A 23088-nucleotide genomic window follows, 5' to 3' on the forward strand; every position below is an offset into this window, starting at 1 on the left:
GAGGTGCGAGCTCAAACTTACCAGCTTTCAATGGTCTGGGCACACCTCCGACAAAAACTGTCTTCCTTGGGTCTAAAGGCATGGACGCGTCCAAAACGAAGTCGGCATCTGAGAGACGCCATGGTCTAATTTGGACCGGCTTATCCTTTATTGTTGGGGACGATACGCACAAATAGAGCTTGTCTTCGTCGGTTATACAAGCATCGATTAAACTCTGAACGGAATTTTCATCCTGAAACAACACCACCAGTCAGCAACACCTTCAATTAATGAATCAAGTGTGAGCTACGTACCTGAAATAATAAAAACGCGTATCCCTTTGGAGGGAAGTATGATTTGCTTTCGGCCTTGTGCGGCCAGTCCACGACCAAGGGGCCGAAACGCCTAAAACTGGCTGTGATCTCGTCCTCATCGATGTCGGGCGGTAGACCGCCGACGAACACCTTACGGGAGAATCGTTCTCCACCTTCGGAGCCCTGGGAATGGGGCGAGGATCTTGATGGTGAGCTGAGGGGTTGGTTGCCGCCAGTCAAGGCGTTGTCCACCAGATGGGACGGCTCTTCCAGGAGAACAGGGCCAGCCTGATCGTCCAATCCGGGGAAGTATTTTCCTGGAAGAAGGCACAGTTTGAAGCGATTTCATGGTTGGGGAGTTGGTTACGTAGGCCGGGTGTTGGGACATCAAGTTTGGCAAAGACTTATTATTTTTAAATTAGAAAACCGTTGATTTGATGATGAAATATTACTATTAAAGGCAGAAGTCATGAATCAATTACGGTGTACTGGTAGTAATTTATGTGCGACCCTGGTAGATAAAGTTAATAGATCATTACTTTCATTGTTTTACTTCTTAGTAAGTCTAATGTAATGTATATGATTAAGTAAAAGTGACTAAATAAAGTGTAATGTGTATTAAACTCAGTCGGAGTTAAGTTTATTTCGACAATGTTAAGATATTCATCATCACTCACAGATTGTTTTATCTTGTTTACATCCCGAAAATAGCATTTTATAAAAATTTATCGTTATTTCGATAGTAGTAAAGCTGAGTGGAAGTGGTAGGTTGTCGTTACGAAGACCCACAAACAATTCGTATTAATAATTTATCCGATGTAAATTAGGCGGCGTAAAAATGGAATTTTAAACTCGCAATAAATAATTTGATGTAATACCATGGACGCCTGCGCATTTTCCCCGAAATCTACCCTAATTTTAGGACGGCACGTGGAGCAAGTAGTGCATCGACCCCTTTTAAACTGTTTTCCTTTTAGCAGGGTTCTGGCTGCGTTGCCAAATCAACAGAACATTTTAGCCATACCAGCGTAGATCCTATATCAGGGCTCACACTGATTTATTGCCGTTCTTGCTCCAGTTTTGTCAATATTTTAAAGACCCCGGGAGCACGCCACATTTCAATACGGACCAAAGTTTTTCCTCCGCATTGGAAATGTCTTCGGGACGGTTTCACGGAATGTGCACCGGATGAATTATGTTTTTTTGTACTAGTTGTCGGCCAACAAAATTTAAGGGAGACTCTGGAATTACCTTAAATTTTACCAATCCCACAATATTCCGAGGGTTATTTACGTTATATCAAATGTCTTACCATGCAATTGCTGCAACGATTGAAATGTGTTGGTGCTGCAATTTATAAAACCTGAAACAAAAAGTATTATTTTATATTGGCTGTTGGCATATGACATAAATTTGAACAAACTTGAACGCACAAAGTCAGCGATTATTATGCATATTACTGTGAAAACGTTTCATTTATTTGCGAGTGCACTTGCGAAAATCCAACCGTTTAAAACAGCAGAAAAACAATCAAACAAAAACTCTTTGCCTTTATGAAAATCTCCCTCGAGACCAGACCAAAGTAGCAACGTCCAATTAAAGTCGAATTAAGTTTTTTAATCTCTCACATGGAATTTTATGCTCTTACAACATGTTAATGAAGGAATTGCATTTAAGTGATTTTTAATCTGATCGGTATCTGATGCGATCTAATCTCTTCAATTGTTTATAAGCGGTTTCCTTGATGAAATGTGGAAAAAAATGTGGATATTATTATTCGTCTGGGGAGCATGCGTATAAAATGCACACTTAATGTAATCAATAATTTCAGTAACTCTTCTCACCTACATAATAGGTGTTGTTTTATAATTAAGACCGAAACACAAATTAATATAAACTTTATTACGGCTCACAATGACAGGCTAAATAACTTGTGCAAACGGTGACACAATTTCCGAAACTGCGGTTGCTATGTAATTGACGCATAACTAGATAGTAAAAACTTTTTATCAAGGATAATTTATAGAAATATTGCCTTGTATTTGTTTTGGGAAGGTCTTCGCTTATTAGCGTTTTCTAATATTTAAGCTTTTGATTTTTTTTTCCATGCAATTGTTCAATGCGGTCATTCACAGTAGTTTGAAGTCCATCAATTTTACGACTATCAACAAACTACCATTAGAGTTCATATAAAAGGTTATAAGTTAAAGTACAATCAATTCTTGTTTGCTGAGTTTTTGTATGTACATTTTTTTGTGTGGTTTCGAGTGAATGGAAACAATATCTGATGACACAAAACTGATTTGATCAATTTAGAAACGATCGTTCTCTATCAAGGAATTAAATTGAAAATTTTATTGTTTTGTGGCATGTTGATAATGGCTTTCTCAAAAGCTATTTGTTACGTATAAATATAGCAAAAAACTTGCAGTCTTTGGTTAAGTTTCACTGAGTTTTATTTTTAAGAGTGCAAGTCTAATAACGTAGTACAATTCTCGTTACTATTATAAAATAAAACACTCTGAAGTAACTATTATTTATTTGGATATGATTTGATTTCTAAGAAGTAATAACACAATCTAAAATTAATGTAGAAGTCTAAAATGTTTATATAGAAGAAATCTTATTTACAGAAGTAGAATTCTAGAAATTATTTTATTAAAGTAAATATAATTATCTGATTAAAATTTATCTATCGGATTGTATTACTATAACCAATACACAAAAACATTTTTAATTATTAGTCTAAAATTTTTACATAGAAAAAATCTAGTTTAAATAAGTAAAATTATAGAAACTATTTTATTAGTAAAAGTAAAATTCTCTAAAGTAAATATTATTACCTGATTAAATTTTATTTCTTATGAACACCAAGATAATTTTTGAACATTTTCATTAAAGTAAAATTCTTTAATATAAATATTATTATTACCTGATTAAAATTAATTTCTTATGGTATTATTACAAGTAAAACTCCAAAATTATTTTTGAACATTTGTCTATTTAGAATTGATTTCTAAGAAATAACAATAGAATTCTAAAATGAAGGTAAGAGTCTAAAAATTAAAATTTTTTTCTTATGATTTTATTATATATTTAAAATTGGTTTCTAAGAAGTAACAATAGAATTCTAAAAAGAATGTAAAAGATTAAAATGTTTATATAGGAGAAATCTAGTTTAAATAAGTAGAATTCTAAAAACTATTCTATTAAAGTAAAACTCCAAAATCATTCTTGAACATGATTACTTGTCTATTTAGAATTGGTTCTTAAGAAGGAACAATAGAAGTTTAGAATGAAGATAGAAGTTTAAAATGTTTTCATAGAAGAAATCTAGTTTAAATAAATAGAATTCTAGATATTATTCCATTAAAGTAAACCTCCAAAATTATTTTTGAACGTGACTATTTGTCTATTTAGAACTGATTTCTAAGAAGTAAAAATAGGACTTCAAAACGAATGTAGAAGTATAAAATGTTTACATAGAAGAAATTTAGTATAAATAAGTAGAATTCTAGAAACTATTCTTTTAAAGTAAAACTCCAAAATCCTTCTTGAACATGATTATTTGTTTATTTAGAATTAGTTTCTAAGAAGTAACAAAAGGAATACTAAAATGAGTATAGGAGTCTAAAAATTTTTATATAGAAAAAAAAAACTAGTTTAAATAAGTAAAATTCTAGAAACTATTCTATTAAAGTGAACCTCCAAAATTATTTTTGAACATGATTATTTGTCTATTTAGAATTCGAAAAACTATTCTATTAAAGTAAAACTCCAATATCCTTCTTAAACATGATTATTTTGCTATTTAGAATTCTAGAAACTATTCTATTAAAATAAAACTCCAAAATCATTTTTGAACATGATTATTTGTCTATTTAGAATTGGTTTCTAAGAAGTAACAACAGAATTTTAAAGTAGAATTCTAAAATGTTCACATAGAAGAAATCTAGTTTAAATAAGTAGAATTCTAGAAACTATTTTATTAAAATGGAATTCTCTTTTTGTCTATTACTTCTTATGATACTGTCACAAGTAAAACTCTAAAATCGTTTTTGAATATAATTATTTGTCTATTTAGGATTGGTGTCTAAGAAAGAACAATACAATTCAAAAATGAATGTAGAGGTCTAAAATGTTCACATAGAAGAATCTAATTTAGTAGACAATTTCAGTAATTATTTTAAGCAAAATTCTCTGAAGTAAATATTACCTGAATAAAATTTAATTTGTTTCTTATGATACTTTTACAACCAAAACACGAAAATTATTTTTAAACATTATTGTTGGTCTATTTTGAAGTGGTTTCAACAAAGTAACAATAAAATTCTAAAATAGACGTAGTGTATTGTGTTTATAATAGAAATGATCTAGTAAAACTCCGGAGAATAAATATTATTATTTGATCTTATTGTTTGACTATTTGGAAGTGGAATCTACGAAGCAACAATAAAACTCAAAAATAAGTGTAGAAATCTAAAATGTTTACACAGCCAGTTTAAATAATTAGAGTTCCACTAACAATTACAAAAACTATCTGTAGTGACTGATTATCTGATTAAAATTTAATTTAATTACGACCAAGACATGAACAACATTGTTTAACTTTGTTGTTTGTTCATTTGGTGGTTTCTACGAAGTAAATATCAATGAAAACATTTCGTTATGTTTTGGAAATGGTTAACCAAAGATATCGAAAACAGCAAGATACTTTCAGTTATCAATATTGTGTGTCAATAACTTTCGTTTCAATTTAAAAACTCGCACCACAGAACCGACAAAACTCTATTGTCAATGTCAGAAATTAAATAGAAAATTGCGTAATCCGAATGCATTCACTTAATTTAGAAATTAACTAAGCTCGTTTTAATATCGTTGCCCTGAAAGACACGACGTCCTTATCTTTTTCAATTAAAAATTAGTCTTGAAGGCCGCTAAACTACGTTTTTTTTTTTTGCTTTTACTGCGTTTATTAAATATACTCGGCAAGGGATTTAATGCAGGAATTTATCCGGGAAGCTATAGAAATATGCGTTTATTAAATGAAAGAAAAAATGTTAATTACGAAACCCCGCAAGTGCGCATAGTAGAAGGCTTGTAGGTTGAATGGGGCCGTTTTCCCATTAGCAATTTTAAAAACCGCTGTTACAATTTAGAAACGATGAGATAAACGAGAATGTTACGTTGTGAAGACGAATTTTAACCTTGGCTCAAATAGTACCCATATTTATCATATTTACATAAAAGTTATCACTTTGTTTATAATAATAATTGTATTACAATATTCGTTACAAAACATGTGCCAGAAAACCATTAGGTCTGACCCACATACGTGGGGTAACGGTCCACGTGGTCGTCGTACAGACGCATCGCCCCCCGTAATTAATTTGCATATTAGTTTTATAAATAAAAAAAGGCAACACGCCGAGATGCCGAGATGGATAGACAAATGTTTGTCACATGTCGCACCCCTGCCAAGAACCGGCGACGAACACATGTCAGACGTGGTGGAGCGAAGTGAGAGAACCGGGGTTGACTGATTCGGACGTTCCGATTGTAATGCTGACCTTTCGGGTAAAAATGTCACCCGTTAAATTTTGCACACCTTATAAATTTGGTTTCACCTCTTTTATAAGCGAGATTATGTTAATGAATTGCGAGATACGAATTATTACATAAGTGGCGGTCGTATAAATAAATTTACTATAAATTGAAAATAGTAGTACCTGTTAGGCAACCTTGCGGCATTTTTACGGCTCATTTTAAGTTTAATTTGGGTTATTCTCACAACGACCGACGAACAATAACGGATTAAGATCCGTATTAGTTCGAAAATCCTTCGTCCACAATAAGTCCATTGGGAAACCGAATAAAAAGTGAGAGCATTCAATGCTAATTCGAACCCCAAACTTGCAGCCGAATTAATAATAATAATAATAATAATAATAAAATCTCGGGTGAAATCATAACCGTTCCGGCGTGACCGTTTTTCTAAAAGACCATAAAAAATCCGAATTAAAACATGAACTGTTTCCTCTTCGCTTCAACGGTTCTAATACCGAAGCGTTACCGAAATTAATTTCGAAAAAAAAGCAGTGCCGTTGCCGTTTATTTACTGCATTTTTTCTGGACAGTTTATCATGCATTAATCGGTTAATTTCTAAATCTTGTTGTAATTGATTATGTCAACGAACGTATTTCAAAATTGCCACGGTGACGTGGTAGGTGTATCTAAAGTGGAACACACAATATTACTAAACAATAACATAATGGAGGATATATTGTTTAAATAGGTGGAATTGAATGATTGTCACTACGTTGCAAAAAATATATACAACATTTTTATTTAAATTTCGTTAATTAATTATAATTACGAAAGTTGTTTAATAATTAATATGAAATGTATAATGATGTGTAACTGTCAGACAAGTACATTATTAAATAACTAACTTTGTGATGTTATCTGATGTGGAAGCAAAATTCGAAATAACTTTGTAGGGAGTTTAGACCTGCCTTTTTAATGCTTCAATAATAAACTCATTTGAATTATGGAAATTACGGCTTTAGCTTTGTGGTAATCAGTTTGTGTTGGATGGTTAAAAAAATCTAATATAATATAAGATAATTATTCAACAGCAGAGTTCCAGTTTTTATTTAAATGTAAAATGTTGAAGGCTTTCTATCAAAAAAACAATGGAAAACTAAGAATAATTATTCAATGTAATACAAAAACCGTAGTTTTATATTATTACATAAAAATAAAATAATTATTTCCATTAAAACTTTATTTTTTATTATTTACTTATTTTTTCCCATTCTTTAAAGTACATTTTAAAAAAATATACAAAATTATTGAACTAAAATTTCAATTATTGTAAAAGAGGAAAATATTTTTTATACATTTAAATTTATTATATATTAAAAATATATTAAAATTTAAATAAAAAAATTTAATTTTATTAGTAAAATATGTTTTATTCAAATTCTAACAATTATTGAACTAAAATTTTCATTATAGTAAAATTGTATTATAAAATATTTGTAATTTGTAAAATGTAATATTTTTAATGATAAAACTAATTTATTTTATTTTATTATAGTCAAAAAAAGAAAAAAACTAATACACATATTATTATAGTAAAACATTCGTTAAATTTATATAAATGTTAAATACAAAATTGTTTTATATTTATAGAATTATCAATTTTTGCTTTAAAACAAACGTAAAAGTTAAATTTATTATAAAAACAGAATAATGTATGTTTATTTATAAAAAATATACTTAATATATAAATTATTGTGTGAATTATATTAATATTTCTATAATAAAAAGAAATTTATAATACTTTTTTAAATAAATTTTTAGTAGTAAAATAAATTAGTAAATTTATTAATTAATCATATTTTAATCAATCCTGTAATAAAACTAACACAAACATTATTGAACTAAATTTTACATTTAATAATTTTTGAAAATATATTTTAGATAATAAAATTTGTTTAAGTTTTTAATCAAAAAAAAAAAATTAAAAATTAAATTTATAATAAAAAATAGAATATTAAGAATAATAATATTCTTAATTAATAATATAAAAGTAAAATTTAAAATATTTTACTAAATTTTATTTTAATAAAATTTGAGAATATATTTTAGATAATAAAATTTGTTTTTGTTTAAATTTTTATTCAAAGGAATATCCAAAAATTAAATTTGTATTAAAAAGTAGAATATTAATAATAATATTCTTAATTTATTAATTAAAAGTGAAATTTAAAATATTTTACTAAATTTTACATTTAATAAAGTTTGAAAATTTATTTTAGATAATAAAATTTGTTTTTGTTTAAATTTTTATTCAAAAGAAAATATATTAATTAAATTTATAATAAAAAATAGAATATTAATAATAATAATATTCTTAATTTATAATATAAAAGTGAAATTTAAAATATTTTATTAAATTTTACATTTAATAAAGTTTGAAAATTTATTTTAGATAATAAAATTTGTTTTTGTTTAAATTTTTATACAAAGGAAAATTAAATTTATAGTAAAAAATAGAACATTATTAATAATAATATGCTTAATTTATAATATAATAGTAAAATTTAAAATATTTTTTAAATAAATAATTATAATTTAATTTTGTCTAAATCACAATGTTTTTTTCAAAAAATAAAATTATTTTTTGCCTGTAGAACAAAGCGTAACTGTAGAAATGAAATTTAAAGTATTTTTTAAATTAATTTAAAATATTTTTTAGATAATTTTAATTTAAGATGGTTGTTTTTTCAATTAATAAAATTAATTTTTGCCTGTAAAACAAAACAAAACTCTCAAATTTAAATTTATAATAAAAATAAAATAATTCATATTAAAAAAATATAAAAATTAAATTAATTAATTAAAAATACACAAATTTATAATTTAAATTGTATTAATTTATAATTTATAAATGTGAAAAATATTTATCTTATTTTTAATAGCAAAATAAATTAATTTATTTCATTTATCCCAAATTCTACACAGAAAACGAATAAAGCTATTACAAAAATTGTTTGTTATAAACTAAAAATTTAATACAATTCTGTACAAGTTCGTAATACTTATAATAATAAAAAATAATATAATTTTATTAAACAATAAAATAAATCCATGCAATACAAAAAAATTAATACATGTAATTATAAAAAATATATAATTTACTACTTCATATTAAATAAAATTCTAGAAAGTTTACACATCCCTTTCTCTCAGATAATTTTAAAGGGGTCACTTCGGCCGGATCGATGGTAAAAAATGCCTAACAGAAAATTGTGCACCGATATCATTAAAAATGTATCAGCTAATTACCGGCATAGGACCAGCACAACCTTAAAAATCAATAGTACAGAACTTGAACAACACTCTGTATTGTATAAAAGTGCCGTGGGGTTTGATGATGATTTTCTGTATAGGATCCGGGCATTGCCCTTGACGGAAGCACCGAGTAACCATACAGGAAGAGCTACTTTACAATAATTTGCCTACTTTATGAAGTGTCCAAATGTGACAAGAATTTTTTAAGCGGCATTGGGTACCCCCAATTGAATGTTGCACCGCGCTAATAGCTGAATATAAATAGTGGTCCGTTGCATAATGGTATAGAGAAACAAATTAAGTAATCGATTACATTTTATATGTATTTTTTTCCTTAAAGAATTGATGTGGTTGTAAGAAAATTTTCACATGCTCGTCTGGCAAAACCTGCACCTTATCAACGTGATAAGTTATCTCCTATTTATTTTAAATAGTATTGGTTTGAGTTTATTTTGTGTTACCTCAACAAGTAAATTTTGTCACTACGTGGGTTTTAAAAAGAATTACATAATAATGGGTCGAATAAAAATATCTCTCTAACTGTACTACTAACGACAGTGTGACAGTTTTGACAACACAGTCACATGCACACAATCATTATTGTTAATTAAAATTAATATATTGCGCACAACAAAACCAGCACGTGACAACGTTAGAAATAGTACGCAAACACTGACGAATTGATTTACGAAAAATCTGCAAGTGTAATTATATAAGAATTAAAATTAACTAACCTCTAGGCAACGAATTCAAGCCCCACGGTCCCGATGGGGTGGTCGTGTCAACGGGGGAAGTACCGTAAGCCCGAAACATACCGGTGATTGGCACTTAATCCAATTTAAGTGCAACAATTTAATGATAAACCATCGAACTTTTAACAGGAGCTGAACGTAACATTACACATAGTATGCATCTAGCTTGACGTTTAACTATACGCACCACACTAACATAGGCAATACGAACATACGGTCTCTCCGTCGACTGAGTCGACTCGTAATTGACGACCAAAAGCGGCAAACTTCGGTTTGTGTCGACTTTTAACACGCTCACTGAAAATCAGTACATTCGGCAATGTTGCCACTGAGAACTCCTGCGAATTGCAGGACGAAATCCTGTGACAACGGCTCAATTTTACAACGCACATCCTCCAATCATTCATTGTGCTGGCACAACTGACTACCTTTTGTGTTGCATAAAGTGGACGTGATTAAATTGGTCAGCTGCTAATTTTTGTTAATCGTTTCCTGCTACTTTTACTCTTTTAATTGATGGGCTTTTTTGGAATATTTCTTGGGACATGTTGACGTTTAGTATTACGGCGGATTAGAAGTAAAATTTTATTTGGTGTATACGATCTGTGTGGTCCATTTAATGGTAGTTTTACGATTTACGTACGATTCACGCTACCACTAAAATGTTTACTTTTGTCTTTTGGTTTATCACAATGAATGAACTCGATAAGATAATTTCGGGACTATTTTATTTATTTTTAAAAAATATAATTATAATCAATTATAATTATAATATAATCAATTTAATAGGCGTCCAACGAAATTTTATATGAATATTCTGACATTGCATTTAGATGACTTCAAAGAAAATATGATGCGAAAATCAATAATAATTAAATATAAATTTATTATGTATTGAAAATTTATTTACATACCTTTTAAAACCGGACGTAATTTATGCAAAATTGAGTTGCGGACAACAAAGTTTTATATGTGTAAAACATCATTACATTTACAAACTTTAATATTTGAATTAATTGTTTTGAAACTATTAAACAACTATCGTTGGGTGCCGGTTTATATTATTGGGATATTGGCGCCCAACTGTAAGTTATATGTATAAAATAACAATGTAATTGAATCTGTAACAGATAACCAACATTTTTTAAAATATTTAGAGAAGTTGTGAGTGAATTTTTAATTTGTAAAATAAATATTTAGAGGTTATGGCATAAAGACAGCAAGTATGTTAATTAAAAATAGTTATTTAATTTAATTTAAATTATTATTTTTAAAATTATAATATTAACATTGGGCGCCATTTAGATGTTTTGAAATATTGTTTTATTATCGACGATATAGACGAAAATATAATAAAACATCATAAAAATTAATATTGTAAATTAAAAATTCTATTATCAAGTGTTTTAAATTTAAAACTTATGTTGGAGCCCATTATAAAAATTTATTATTTGTCAAATATTTGAAAGTGAAATCAATGTTTAATATTTATAAAATAAATATTTAAGTAATATAGTTGAACATGCAACACGAATATTAATAATAATAATGATTTTTATTTACTTTACAAGCTATATTAGTATTATAAAATTAAAAAAATACTAGCGTTGGGCGCCAATTAGATGTTAACAAAAATTTTATTTGGACGATGTGGAACAAAATGTAATAAGGATATTATAAAAATTAATATAGTAAATTTAATTTAATTCCAAAATTCTATTAAATGTAACACGAATATTAATAAAAATTGTTTTACAATTAAAGAAATAAAACGTTGGGCGCCATTTGGGTGTTAACAAACATTTTATTTAATCGATACGGGAGAAAATATAATAAGGATATTATAAAAATTAATATAGTAAATTTAATTTGAATTCAAAATTCTATTAAATGTAACACGAATATTAATAAAAATTGTTTTAAAATTAAAGAAATAAAACGTTGGGCGCCATTTAGATGTTACAAAAATTGTATTTAACCGATACGACAGAAAATTTAATAAGAATATTATAAAAAATAATATAGAAAATTTAATTTAAATTCAAAACTATATTAAATGCATCTCGAATATTAATGAAAAGTATGTTTTATCATTAAAGAAATAAAACGTTGGGCGCCATTTATGTGTTACAAACATTTTATTAAATCGATACGAGAGAAAATTTAACAAGAACATTATAAAAAATAATATAGTTAATTTAATTTGATTCCAAAATTCTATTAAATGTAACACAAATATTAATAAACATTGTTTTAAAATTAAAGAAATAAAACGTTGGGCGCCATTTAGATGTTGACAAAAATTTTACTTGGACTATGTGAGAGAAAATATAATAAAAAGATTATAAAAATTACTATAGTAATTTTAATTTAAATTCAAAATTCTATTAAATGTGACACGAATATTAATAAAAATTATTTTTAAATTAAAGAAATAAAACGTTGGGCGCCATTTAGGTGTTAACAACAAAATTTTTATTAAACCGATATAGGAGAAAATTTAAAAGACACATTATATAAAATAATATGGTAAATTTAATTGAATTCAAAATTATATTAAATGCATCTTGAATATTAATAAAAATTATGTTTTAAAATTAAACATATAAAATGTTGGGCGCCATTTAGATGTTTATATGAGGATAAATTGTATTTAAACAATATGAGAGAAAATATAAAGAGAACATTACAAAAAATAATATAGTAAATTTAATTTGAATTCAAAATTATATTAAACACATTATGAATATTAATAAAAATTGTTTTTTAAAATTTAAAAAATAAAACGTTGGGCGCCATTTATATGTTAAGATAAGTTACATTTAAATGAAATGGAAGGAAATATAATAAAAACCTTTTCAACTACTCACAAATTATTTGTTTTATAATATATTATATTTTATAAGCCAAAAAAACTAATTGAACATATATTTCTTAATTACAGCAAAAATCGAATTTTACACTTCAGTAATAGTAATTAACTGTCAATATATAACCAATTCTTATCCTGTAACGACTTAATATCCATATAAAACGGTTAGTTTAATCCACCGATTGTTCAACTGACAAAATACTTTCTTTTTTAGAAAAAAAAAACCAGTTAGTATTTAAACTATCTATAAAAACGTGCCAACGTAGAAATTGCATAAACCGAAAATCATGCTCGGATAGTTCTGAATAATTACATCAATTCGTAATTAAAGCCAGAGTTACACCAAATTACTGCTGTGAATATCTTATTAAATTGCTACACAAATTCATTTACGATATGTGTATCATCCCATTTACGAGATTAATTAAAATTCTACACCGACTTATTTATAATTTTTTGACTAGACTGTACGCTGTGCAAACAATACAATTTAAATACGATAACATTAACAAACATAGGAATATTTATGTAATACTGAAAAATCCACATGATCAATGAAACACGTGTGTAACATCGGAACCTGTTAGGTAAATATTTCAGTGGATTTTAAGATGTAATTAGTAAATATAATTAGAGTTGTAGTCCACCATGTTTTAGATATGAATATGAAATGTACACCTCGGTACAACGCGGTGTCGTTTTTCGGAAATCCAATCTTAACATAGATATAAGTGTCACACAATCCATTACATAATAACGTAAGTTAAGTACCGAGGATTAAATATTTCGATTTTTACGTACACGGTTTTATTTAATTGCCACGACAAGTTGCCTTTTACATATGATTATAAGGCCTTTTCGTCTAATTCATACGCAACCATACATTGCGTTAAATCCAGGAAATTTCAGAAACGTAATATAGCATTATTGATTTTACACTGTTTTGGATATAAATCTCCCCCTTTGGGTTATTTGGGACGTTTGTCAACATTGGTAATGGGTCTCTAGGTCTAACTCGGCTGCCATCCGTGATCGTCCGAATGAACCGCTGCGGCGTTGCCGGACCGTCGCACTCTTGCAGGAGCACTCTGCAGGATAAACGTTTCTTTTTGTGCGAACCGAACCGTGCACCGCATTAGACAATCCTAAGACGAAAAAGAGGGAAAAAAATGGCCACAAATTGTGGGTCAACGTAACGGCCGGTCGGCGGCTCGTGCCTTTCGAATTTTCGACTCGAACGACAAGAACCGTTCGAGTGTCACGTGGCTGGGAACTTCACGAAAACGAAACGTCTTAAAATATTCGGTTTTCGTAATTCCTGCTACGATCGGGAGCGTTTAGCAATGCCGCACGTGGGCGCTTTCGTTGCTCCTATAAAAGACCGGCTGCGTACCGTCACTTTGCGCATATGACGTAACAATCGCATACTGCACCAAACAGCTGTAGATCCATGTTCCTGCTATTTGGGCTCTCCGTGTGTCCTGCGAAGTTTTTGATTATTTTTTTCTGACACGTCTTCTTCTTTTCTTTATGCCGCCCATAAATGTTTCGGTTTGGAAAATCAATGTTGCAACGTCTTTTCGCTTTTCGTTCGTGCTTTTTGTGGGGGAGCACACTTTTCGTATGAATCGTTGGCGATTTTATTGCGAAAATTATTTGTATTTTCGTTACGAATGAACCTGCAATGCGGACACAATGTTGCACTCGATAATGGGACGGTGTGTTTATTTTATATTAATTAACTATGCTATGAATTATTTAAAATGCAAGTTCTTTATGTTGTACGCAACTACGCAGCATTACACTTCATTTACTTTGTTACAACTAATTCAAAAGCGTTTTAAAAAAGTATAAATATTTAGATGTGATTAATCTATTATATACAATGAACTAACCGGAAAATAATGATTATATACAATAGATAATAAATTAATTTTCCTTTTAATAACGTATAAAATTGATTATGAAAAATGAATAATGTGAATATAATAGGTTGAATCACACATTAGATAAGATTGTTCTTGTTTTAAATATTTTTTATCACTTGTCTATTGTTAAAATTAGAAATATTATTTCATAATATCAAAACTTATTCTCAGTAATAATACTAAAATAAAACAATAACATTTTATTTGACTATATTCAAAACCTAGTCTATATTAAAGTTTAGTTTTATTATTGTTTTTGAAATCTAATGTAGTATATAATAAACATTTCTAATTAATATGTCGAAAAGATTCATTTTAAATGTTTAATTTTATTTTTTCTTAGATTTAAAACAAATTTATTTTTAATTATTGCTTAATATGAAAATAATTATAAATCCATCTATTTTTATTTTATTTTTTACAATTTTATGAGTAAAATAAAAAATACGTATGTCATATTGGATTCTGTAATGTCAACTGTTAAAATAAATATCAAAAATAATAAATCATATTATGAATATTTATTAACTAACTTGATCTGAAGTCATTAAATATAATTAATAAAATTTCGATAAATATTTATTTTTAGATTTTCTTAAGAAAATTTAATTTACATATATTTTTAAATATTGTTTCAGTTTAATTTCAAAATAATGATTGAAATCCCATTATTTTTTTGTTATTTTTTTATTGGAAGAATAAATTACCCTTTCAGATACTTTTGTAATTAAAATAATAAAAAATAAATAAAAATATATGAAAATGTATGAAAATTAATTCTGAAATTAATTATTAATATAAATATAAAATATTAAAATAAATCATTTTATGAATATCCCATTTTATTAATTTAAAATTAAGCTTTTTATAATTGGAAAATCAACTGAATAAATTCAATAAATTTCATTTTATTGTTACTTTTTTAATATAATAAATAAAAAAATATTATTAAAATAAGTATAAAAAAGTAAATAAATAAACAAATAATTTTATGAATATGCCATTTTAGTTAATATTAAACCTTCTAAAAATTAGAAAATCAACTAACATAAATTCATTAAATAATTAATTAATAAATACCAAGATAATAAATTGTAACTTTTTAAATACTTAATTAATTATTAATATATAATAAATTAAATTTAATAAATATTTAATCTTTAAATTTTTTAAAATTATTTATTAATTAATACATGAAAATAATTATTAACAAACAACAACTAAAATAAAGTTTTTTACCCACAATTAACATGTTTGTATGTAATTAATAATAAATATAATTTAATAAATGTTTAATAATATATTTTTCTTATTTTATTAACTTTTCAAATTTTTTTTATTTGAAATATTTCAGCTAGGCCCTTTGTCCTCTCCATTCCTTTTTAAGTTTTAAATATAAATTTATCAATATTTGTATATATTGAAAATATAACGTATTATGAAAATAACAATTAAAAATACTCTAAAATCTTTTGTTTTTTTCTCTTGTCTTTTTCTTTCTGGATAAGCTCTTGAACGTAATTTAAAAAAATATTAAATATACATATATAAACTAATACTGAAATTAATTATTAATATATTATTTTATACTATATTAATCATTTAAAGCCTATAAATGACATTTTAATAATGAAAACAAATCCATTAATGAGCCTAACATTTTATTCAACTCATATTAAACCTTTTAACAATCGGAAAATCAACTAAAGTTATTAAATAATATTTAACAATAATACCAGCATAATATGTAAATTTGTAATCAATAAGTAATTAATGAAATACAAAATTATTGTGAACAATTATTGACTAAAACATATTATTTCAGTGAAAATTTTGATTGGTATCAAATATTATAACAGGATAATTAGAAAATTTAAATTAATTTTTGTACAAATAATAACAAAATGTTTGGATTATTTTTTTATTAATTAATGAAAAAGTGCTTCAAACATTTACTCGAATATCAGTTAATACGATATCACCAGATTATATTATGATCTCATAATTTAGGAGATTTTATAAATTACATACATATGATTTTATCTTGATATACTTTTATTTATTAAAATGGGAAAAAAGTTTGGTGATATAATATTTTACGGTATCACTGCTACTGTCCTATTGTTTTTCTAATAATAATACGGTTTCGGATATTTGGAAAAAATCAAATCATTAAACCCAAAATTGAAAATTCAACATTAATTGCAAAACACAGTCAAATAATTTTATATATTCTGAAATCAGAATCGTATATTAATTGTAATAATTTGTAAATACGTAATTAAATTTCAAAACAATTTTATGTAGCATATATTATCCATTTTAGGGGATATATGTTATTTCAATAACATTCATTTAAATAATGTCTGTGACTGATATTTAATAACCAAGTATCAAAAACCATAAAAAATTGAAGAGAAAAGAAATTTATTTCTTAATTTAAAATTTGTGTCTAATAAGACTTTATTAATTAATAAACGAACCATCAAATTTAATAAATGGTGCTTAATTATTTTTAATTTTAAATATGTGAACTAATCAGAAAATTAATAAACTAAATGTAAAATATTTTAGTAACGCAAAATATACACAATATCTGTTTACTCTGATTACATTTTTTTGTTTTAAATTTATTAATTATAATCAGTAATATTATAAACAGCAAATAATTATACACTTTAATCTCAAAATATTTAGTACAAAATAATTTTGTGTACATTAACAATCTGAACATTACATTACCCCGGTCAAAAAATTAGGAGTATGTTAATTACCTCACAATTATGCTATCAAGTTTCAGGTCCAATGCTGCACTGTTTACAAACTTTTATCTAAGTGGGTTACGCATACACCAAAATCTGTACAATGTAACCTAATACATTTTTTTACATTTTACAGAATAAAATTTATGTATGTATATTTAATTACCATAATCAACGGGTAACTCGTAATTATTTCTAGTGTTAAAGGCAATTAAGATTTTCATTTGTATCAAGTAATTGTTTTTTGTCAGTGTGAATGGTCGTAAAATTAAATTTAATTTAGTTTTTCCATAAAAGCTTCAGACTTATATTAATAGAACGTAAATAAATGAAGGTGACAGGTATAAATATAGGGTAATTATACTCAGTGACATAAGAAATAAATCACTTAGACTCAGTTGTTCAATTTTAACAGAATTTGATGGGTACATTCGTCCAACAAATTATAGAATTTAAGGCAATTTCTTGAAGAACTTGAAAGGGATAATTGGATAATCAAAAGTCGCAGTTCTGTCTGGAATTATTGAAGAGTGTGACCCCTTTCTTCTCACGTTGCAAAATCGTCACCAAAGATTGGAGGGGTGAAAAGGGATATGAACTGGAATGAGGTTATCTTCAATGAAGAGAATTTGAGAGGCCAACGATACATACAGGAACCCCATTTGCTGTTTTACCTTAAGAGCATTCAAAATATAATTTTCCTACAGAATAATACCCGACCTCGTACTGCAAGGGTTAAATTGGGGTGTTTCCAACATTTCAGTGCAAGTTTGTTACCATACCCAGCAAGATCTGCGGATTTATCACCGTTTGAATACGTGTGGAACATCACAGGAGACTTGGAAATTCAGCCTTCCCTCCACAGTTTTCAAATAAAGGTGGCATCGATTGGGGAATTTGATGGGTACATTGGTCCAAAAAATTATAGAATTTAAGGCAATTTCTTGAAGATCCGGAAAGGGCTAATTGGATGATCAAAAGTCGCAGTTCTGTCTGGAATTATTGAAGAGTGTGACCCCTTCCTTCTCACGTTGCAAAATCGTCACCAAAGATTGGAGGGGTGAAAAGGGATATGAACTGGAATGAGGTTATCTTCAATGAAGAGAATTTGACAGGCCAACGATACATACAGAAACCCCATTTACTGTTTTACCTTAAGAGCATTCAAAATATAATTTTCCTACAGAATAATACCCGACCTCGTACTGCAAGGGTTAAATTGGGGTGTTTCCAACATTTCAGTGCAAGTTTGTTACCATACCCAGCAAGATCTGCGGATTTATCACCGTTTGAATACGTGTGGAACATCACAGGAGACTTGGAAATTCAGCCTTCCCTCCACAGTCTTCAAATAAAGGTGGCATCGATTGGGGAATTTGATGAGTACATTGATCCAAAAAATTATAGAATTTAAGGCAATTTCTTGAAGATCTGGGAAGGGCTAATTGGATGATCAAAAGCCGCAGTTCTGTCTGGAATTATTGAAGAGTGTGACCCCTTTCTTCTCACGTTGCAAAATCGTCACCAAAGATTGGAGGGGTGAAAAGGGATATGAACTGGAATGAGGTTATCTTCAATGAAGAGAATTTGACAGGCCAACGATACATACAGGAACCCCATTTGCTGTTTTACCTTAAGAGCATTCAAAATATAGTTTTCCGACAGAATAATGCCCGACCTCGTTCTGCAAGGGTTAATTTGGGGTGTTTCCAACATTTCAGTGCAAGTTTGTTACCATACCCAGCAAGATCTGCGGATTTACCACCGTTTGAATACGTGTGGAACATCACAGGAGACTTGGAAATTCAGCCTTCCCTCCACAGTCTTCAAATAAAGGTGGTATCGATTGGGGAATTTGATGAGTACATTGGTCCAAAAAATTATAGAATTTAAGGCAATTTCTTGAAGATCCGGGAAGGGCTAATTGGATGATCAAAAGTCGCAGTTCTGTCTGGAATTATTGAAGAGTGTGACCCCTTTCTTCTCACGTTGCAAAATCGTCACCAAAGATTGGAAGGGTGAAAAGGGATATGAACTGGAATGAGGTTATCTTCAATGAAGAGAATTTGACAGGCCAACGATACATACAGGAACCCCATTTGCTGTTTTACCTTAAGAGCATTCAAAATATAGTTTTCCGACAGAATAATGCCCGACCTCGTTCTGCAAGGGTTAATTTGGGGTGTTTCCAACATTTCAGTGCAAGTTTGTTATCATACCCAGCAAGATCTGCGGATTTACCACCGTTTGAATACGTGTGGAACATCACAGGAGACTTGGAAATTCAGCCTTCCCTCCACAGTCTTCAAATAAAGGTGGCATCGATTGGGGAATTTGATGAGTACATTGGTCCAAAAAATTATAGAATTTAAGGCAATTTCTTGAAGATCTGGGAAGGGCTAATTGGATGATCAAAAGTCGCAGTTCTGTCTGGAATTATTGAAGAGTGTGACCCCTTTCTTCTCACGTTGCAAAATCGTCACCAAAGATTGGAGGGGTGAAAAGGGATATGAACTGGAATGAGGTTATCTTCAATGAAGAGAATTTGACAGGCCAACGATACATACAGAAACCCCATTTACTGTTTTACCTGAAGAGCATTCAAAATATAATTTTCCTACAGAATAATGCCCGACCTCGTACTGCAAGGGTTAATTTGGGGTGTTTCCAACATTTCAGTGCAAGTTTGTTACCATATCTAGCAAGATCACCGTTTGAATACGTGTGGAACATCACAGGAGGGCCTTCCCTCCACAGTCTTCAAATAAAGGTGGCATCGATTGGGGTACTTAAAAAAAAGACCACCTTACTAGATCAATGCCAAGGTAAGTCACTGAATGTCTGGATCATCGTGGAGGTGCAACTCATTGTTAATTAAAATATGATACTTATAATTCAATTCAATATTTTTGTATCAATATTTAATCATTTACGCCCACTCTCCATTATCCCTAACTGTACACCGAAAATCAATGACGACTGAATGTATGTGTTCTATTTTCTATGTCACTGAGTATATAAATAAGCAACGAAGTCAATCGAGGACGAGAAAATTGATTGAAATATTTCCCGACAGTTATCGATTCGCCTCGCCACCAAAAACTGGCAAACCAATTAGTTTCTTACACACCACACAACCAACCCCTTCGTTCCGACAGAGGATACGCAATAAAATCAATAAAAACAATTTGTTTAACGTAACATTGTCCGTCGTCCAGAGGTTTCATTGTCCGTCATCATCGAAACATTTAATCGGTCAAGTCAAGTCGTTACGGATGTGTCGTAAGGAAATTATTTCTTTGACCTAATCAATATCGGTTGCAACTGCGTAATTGACAGCGGTGCAATCCCCGGACTCCGCGGGAATCGGCTAGGGCCGAACCGGAAGCGCGGGTTGGACGCCATCGGTTAATTGGTGGATGGATGGACTCACCTTTAATGTCGGTTGCGTCTGCCTGTGGACGCATAATGTCGTTCAAGTAATGCTCCAATCCCCTCATGTTTTCCAAAGGACTGCTGCCGTTCGCACTCACGACGTTACAGCGATCCTGCAAACAGATCGGTGATTTGTTAAATGAGTAAAAAACAACGCCAATTGTTGGCTGCAATTGTTAAAAAGTAGCGTGCCAAATGTTTTATAATGTACGCTCTGCGAATGGAAATGTACGACGAAAATATGCGGTGGAATGCATACATACTAATGATAGGTCTTGAATTTTTTATAATACATCCGATTTGATCGTAATTTTGTTTTAAAATTACACTCATTGAAATTGGTATTGATTTCAGTTAATAATGAACAATGCATAATTAATCGCTTTTGACCTAAATTTTCTCTTATGTGTTTTAAAAACATGCTAAAGGCACTCGATTATATTGTGTGTTTTACTGTGATGTTTTAAAATAATATAGTTTATTAAAACCATGACATGAACGCTGAATATCTGTGTGCATTTAATAACTGTCAATTAGGCGAGATAAAATTACAAGCACAAAATTAATTTTATCAACCCAATTAGCTGGGATTACATTTCGACAATAAAGTTAAGCGTAAAATAAAGAAAATATAATGGATTCTTAATATTATTACATGCAAACAACAAATACTTGAGAGTAAAATAATATTACAATTTATTTTGGTACATTGAAACTTTATCAAGTCAATTAACTCTGTTTACATTTCAACAATAAAGTTAAAAATAAAATAAAAAATATATAAACCTTTTTTCATATTAATATTATAGTTTTTAAATTTAAATAAATGAATAATAGAACACATTTAAATAAAACTAGATGAGAATAAATAAAAATATAAAACACGAAATATTTTTAAATATTGTTAAATTTAAATTTTTTGTTATTTTATATAATTATATGATTTTATTATTAAAATAAATGAAGATTATTGTATATAAAATTACAATGATTTAATTAAAAAAGAAATTTATTAAAAATAAATGTATAAAAACTTTTATATATTAATAAAAATTTGATTTACAAAATTATAAAATATCAAATACATTATTATTTAATTTGAATTAACTAAAGAATCCAATAAAAATAGCCCAAAATAAAATATAAAAAAATACGTAAGATATATAATTTTTTAATTTTGTTACTGTAAATAAATTAGTTTTTTTAAAAAATTAAAATTCATGAAATAAATTTATTTATTTATTTTTGTTATAAAGGAAAAACTGTAAAAGTATGCTTAACATACTTTAATTATAAATAAAATGTATATAAGTGACAAACTGTCAAATTTTTATATAAAATTAAAATTTTACTAAACGTTAATGTTGTTATACAGAAGTTAAAGAAAGAATTATTTCTAAAACCTATTAAAATATTGGACTAATTTATATTTTTTAAATATTAACAAAACAACAATATAACAACTAAAAAACTAAATTTATTATAATAATTGCTCAGTTTTATGTACATTTTAATTAATATTTTAATAAAAAATTAATTACCAGACAACAAATGTGGATTTTATTAAATCATTTCAAATATATTACTGATTATTTTAATTAATTTAAAATATAATACAAATTGTTTCCCCAAAATATTAATTAAAAAATAAAATAAATAATAAAAACAAACGACCCTCAAATTTGTTAAATAAATATAAAAACAACTTTTTAAAAATTATTAAATTATACTACTTTATTTTTATGTAAAGTTAATGTTTTACTAAAAGTTAATTTTGTTATGCTTCGTAGTTAAGATAAGAATTATTATTAGATTTTTTTTTTTGATAATTTATATAATTTAATATAATAACCAAAAAAAAAACAATAAATTTATCAACATTTAAACATAACATTAAAAAATGCCATTATAAAATGATAGAAAATATCAAACTTTTTAATTTTATTATATTTATTAGTTTTATATACAAAAAATTAACATTTTAATAAAAAAAGTAATACGAAAAGCAAATATGGAAATTATTAAATTATTTCAAATATATTATTAATTATTTTAATTATTTAATCTAAAATAATTAAAAATACAATAAAAATTGCTTCCAAAGTAATAATTAAAAAATTAAATGAACAATAAAATTTAATATTATATAATAATAAAGACAGGTGACCTTTAAACTTGTTAAA

At 27.6% G+C, this 23088-nt stretch overlaps 1 protein-coding gene and 1 long non-coding RNA gene across 2 annotated transcripts in view; one reads left to right on the plus strand and one right to left on the minus strand.

The window, feature by feature from the left end:
* Nucleotides 1–23088, plus strand: part of LOC126264239 (uncharacterized) — an 81972-nt gene that overhangs the window by 40041 nt on the left and 18843 nt on the right. The window lies entirely within an intron of this gene.
* The window catches only part of LOC109597165 (cytoplasmic polyadenylation element-binding protein 2), a 38268-nt gene that overhangs the window by 4347 nt on the left and 10833 nt on the right, over nucleotides 1–23088 (minus strand). Inside the window, exons 2-5 of the mRNA XM_020012804.2 lie at nucleotides 20904–21018; nucleotides 1606–1656; nucleotides 294–610; nucleotides 22–232 (exon numbers count right to left, since the gene is read on the minus strand). Coding sequence (XP_019868363.1) covers nucleotides 22–232; nucleotides 294–610; nucleotides 1606–1656; nucleotides 20904–21018 — 694 coding nt within the window. The remainder of the gene's footprint in view (nucleotides 1–21; nucleotides 233–293; nucleotides 611–1605; nucleotides 1657–20903; nucleotides 21019–23088) is intronic.

Source organism: Aethina tumida, chromosome 1, assembly GCF_024364675.1.
Source record: "Aethina tumida isolate Nest 87 chromosome 1, icAetTumi1.1, whole genome shotgun sequence".
Taxonomy (NCBI): Eukaryota; Metazoa; Arthropoda; class Insecta; order Coleoptera; family Nitidulidae; genus Aethina; species Aethina tumida.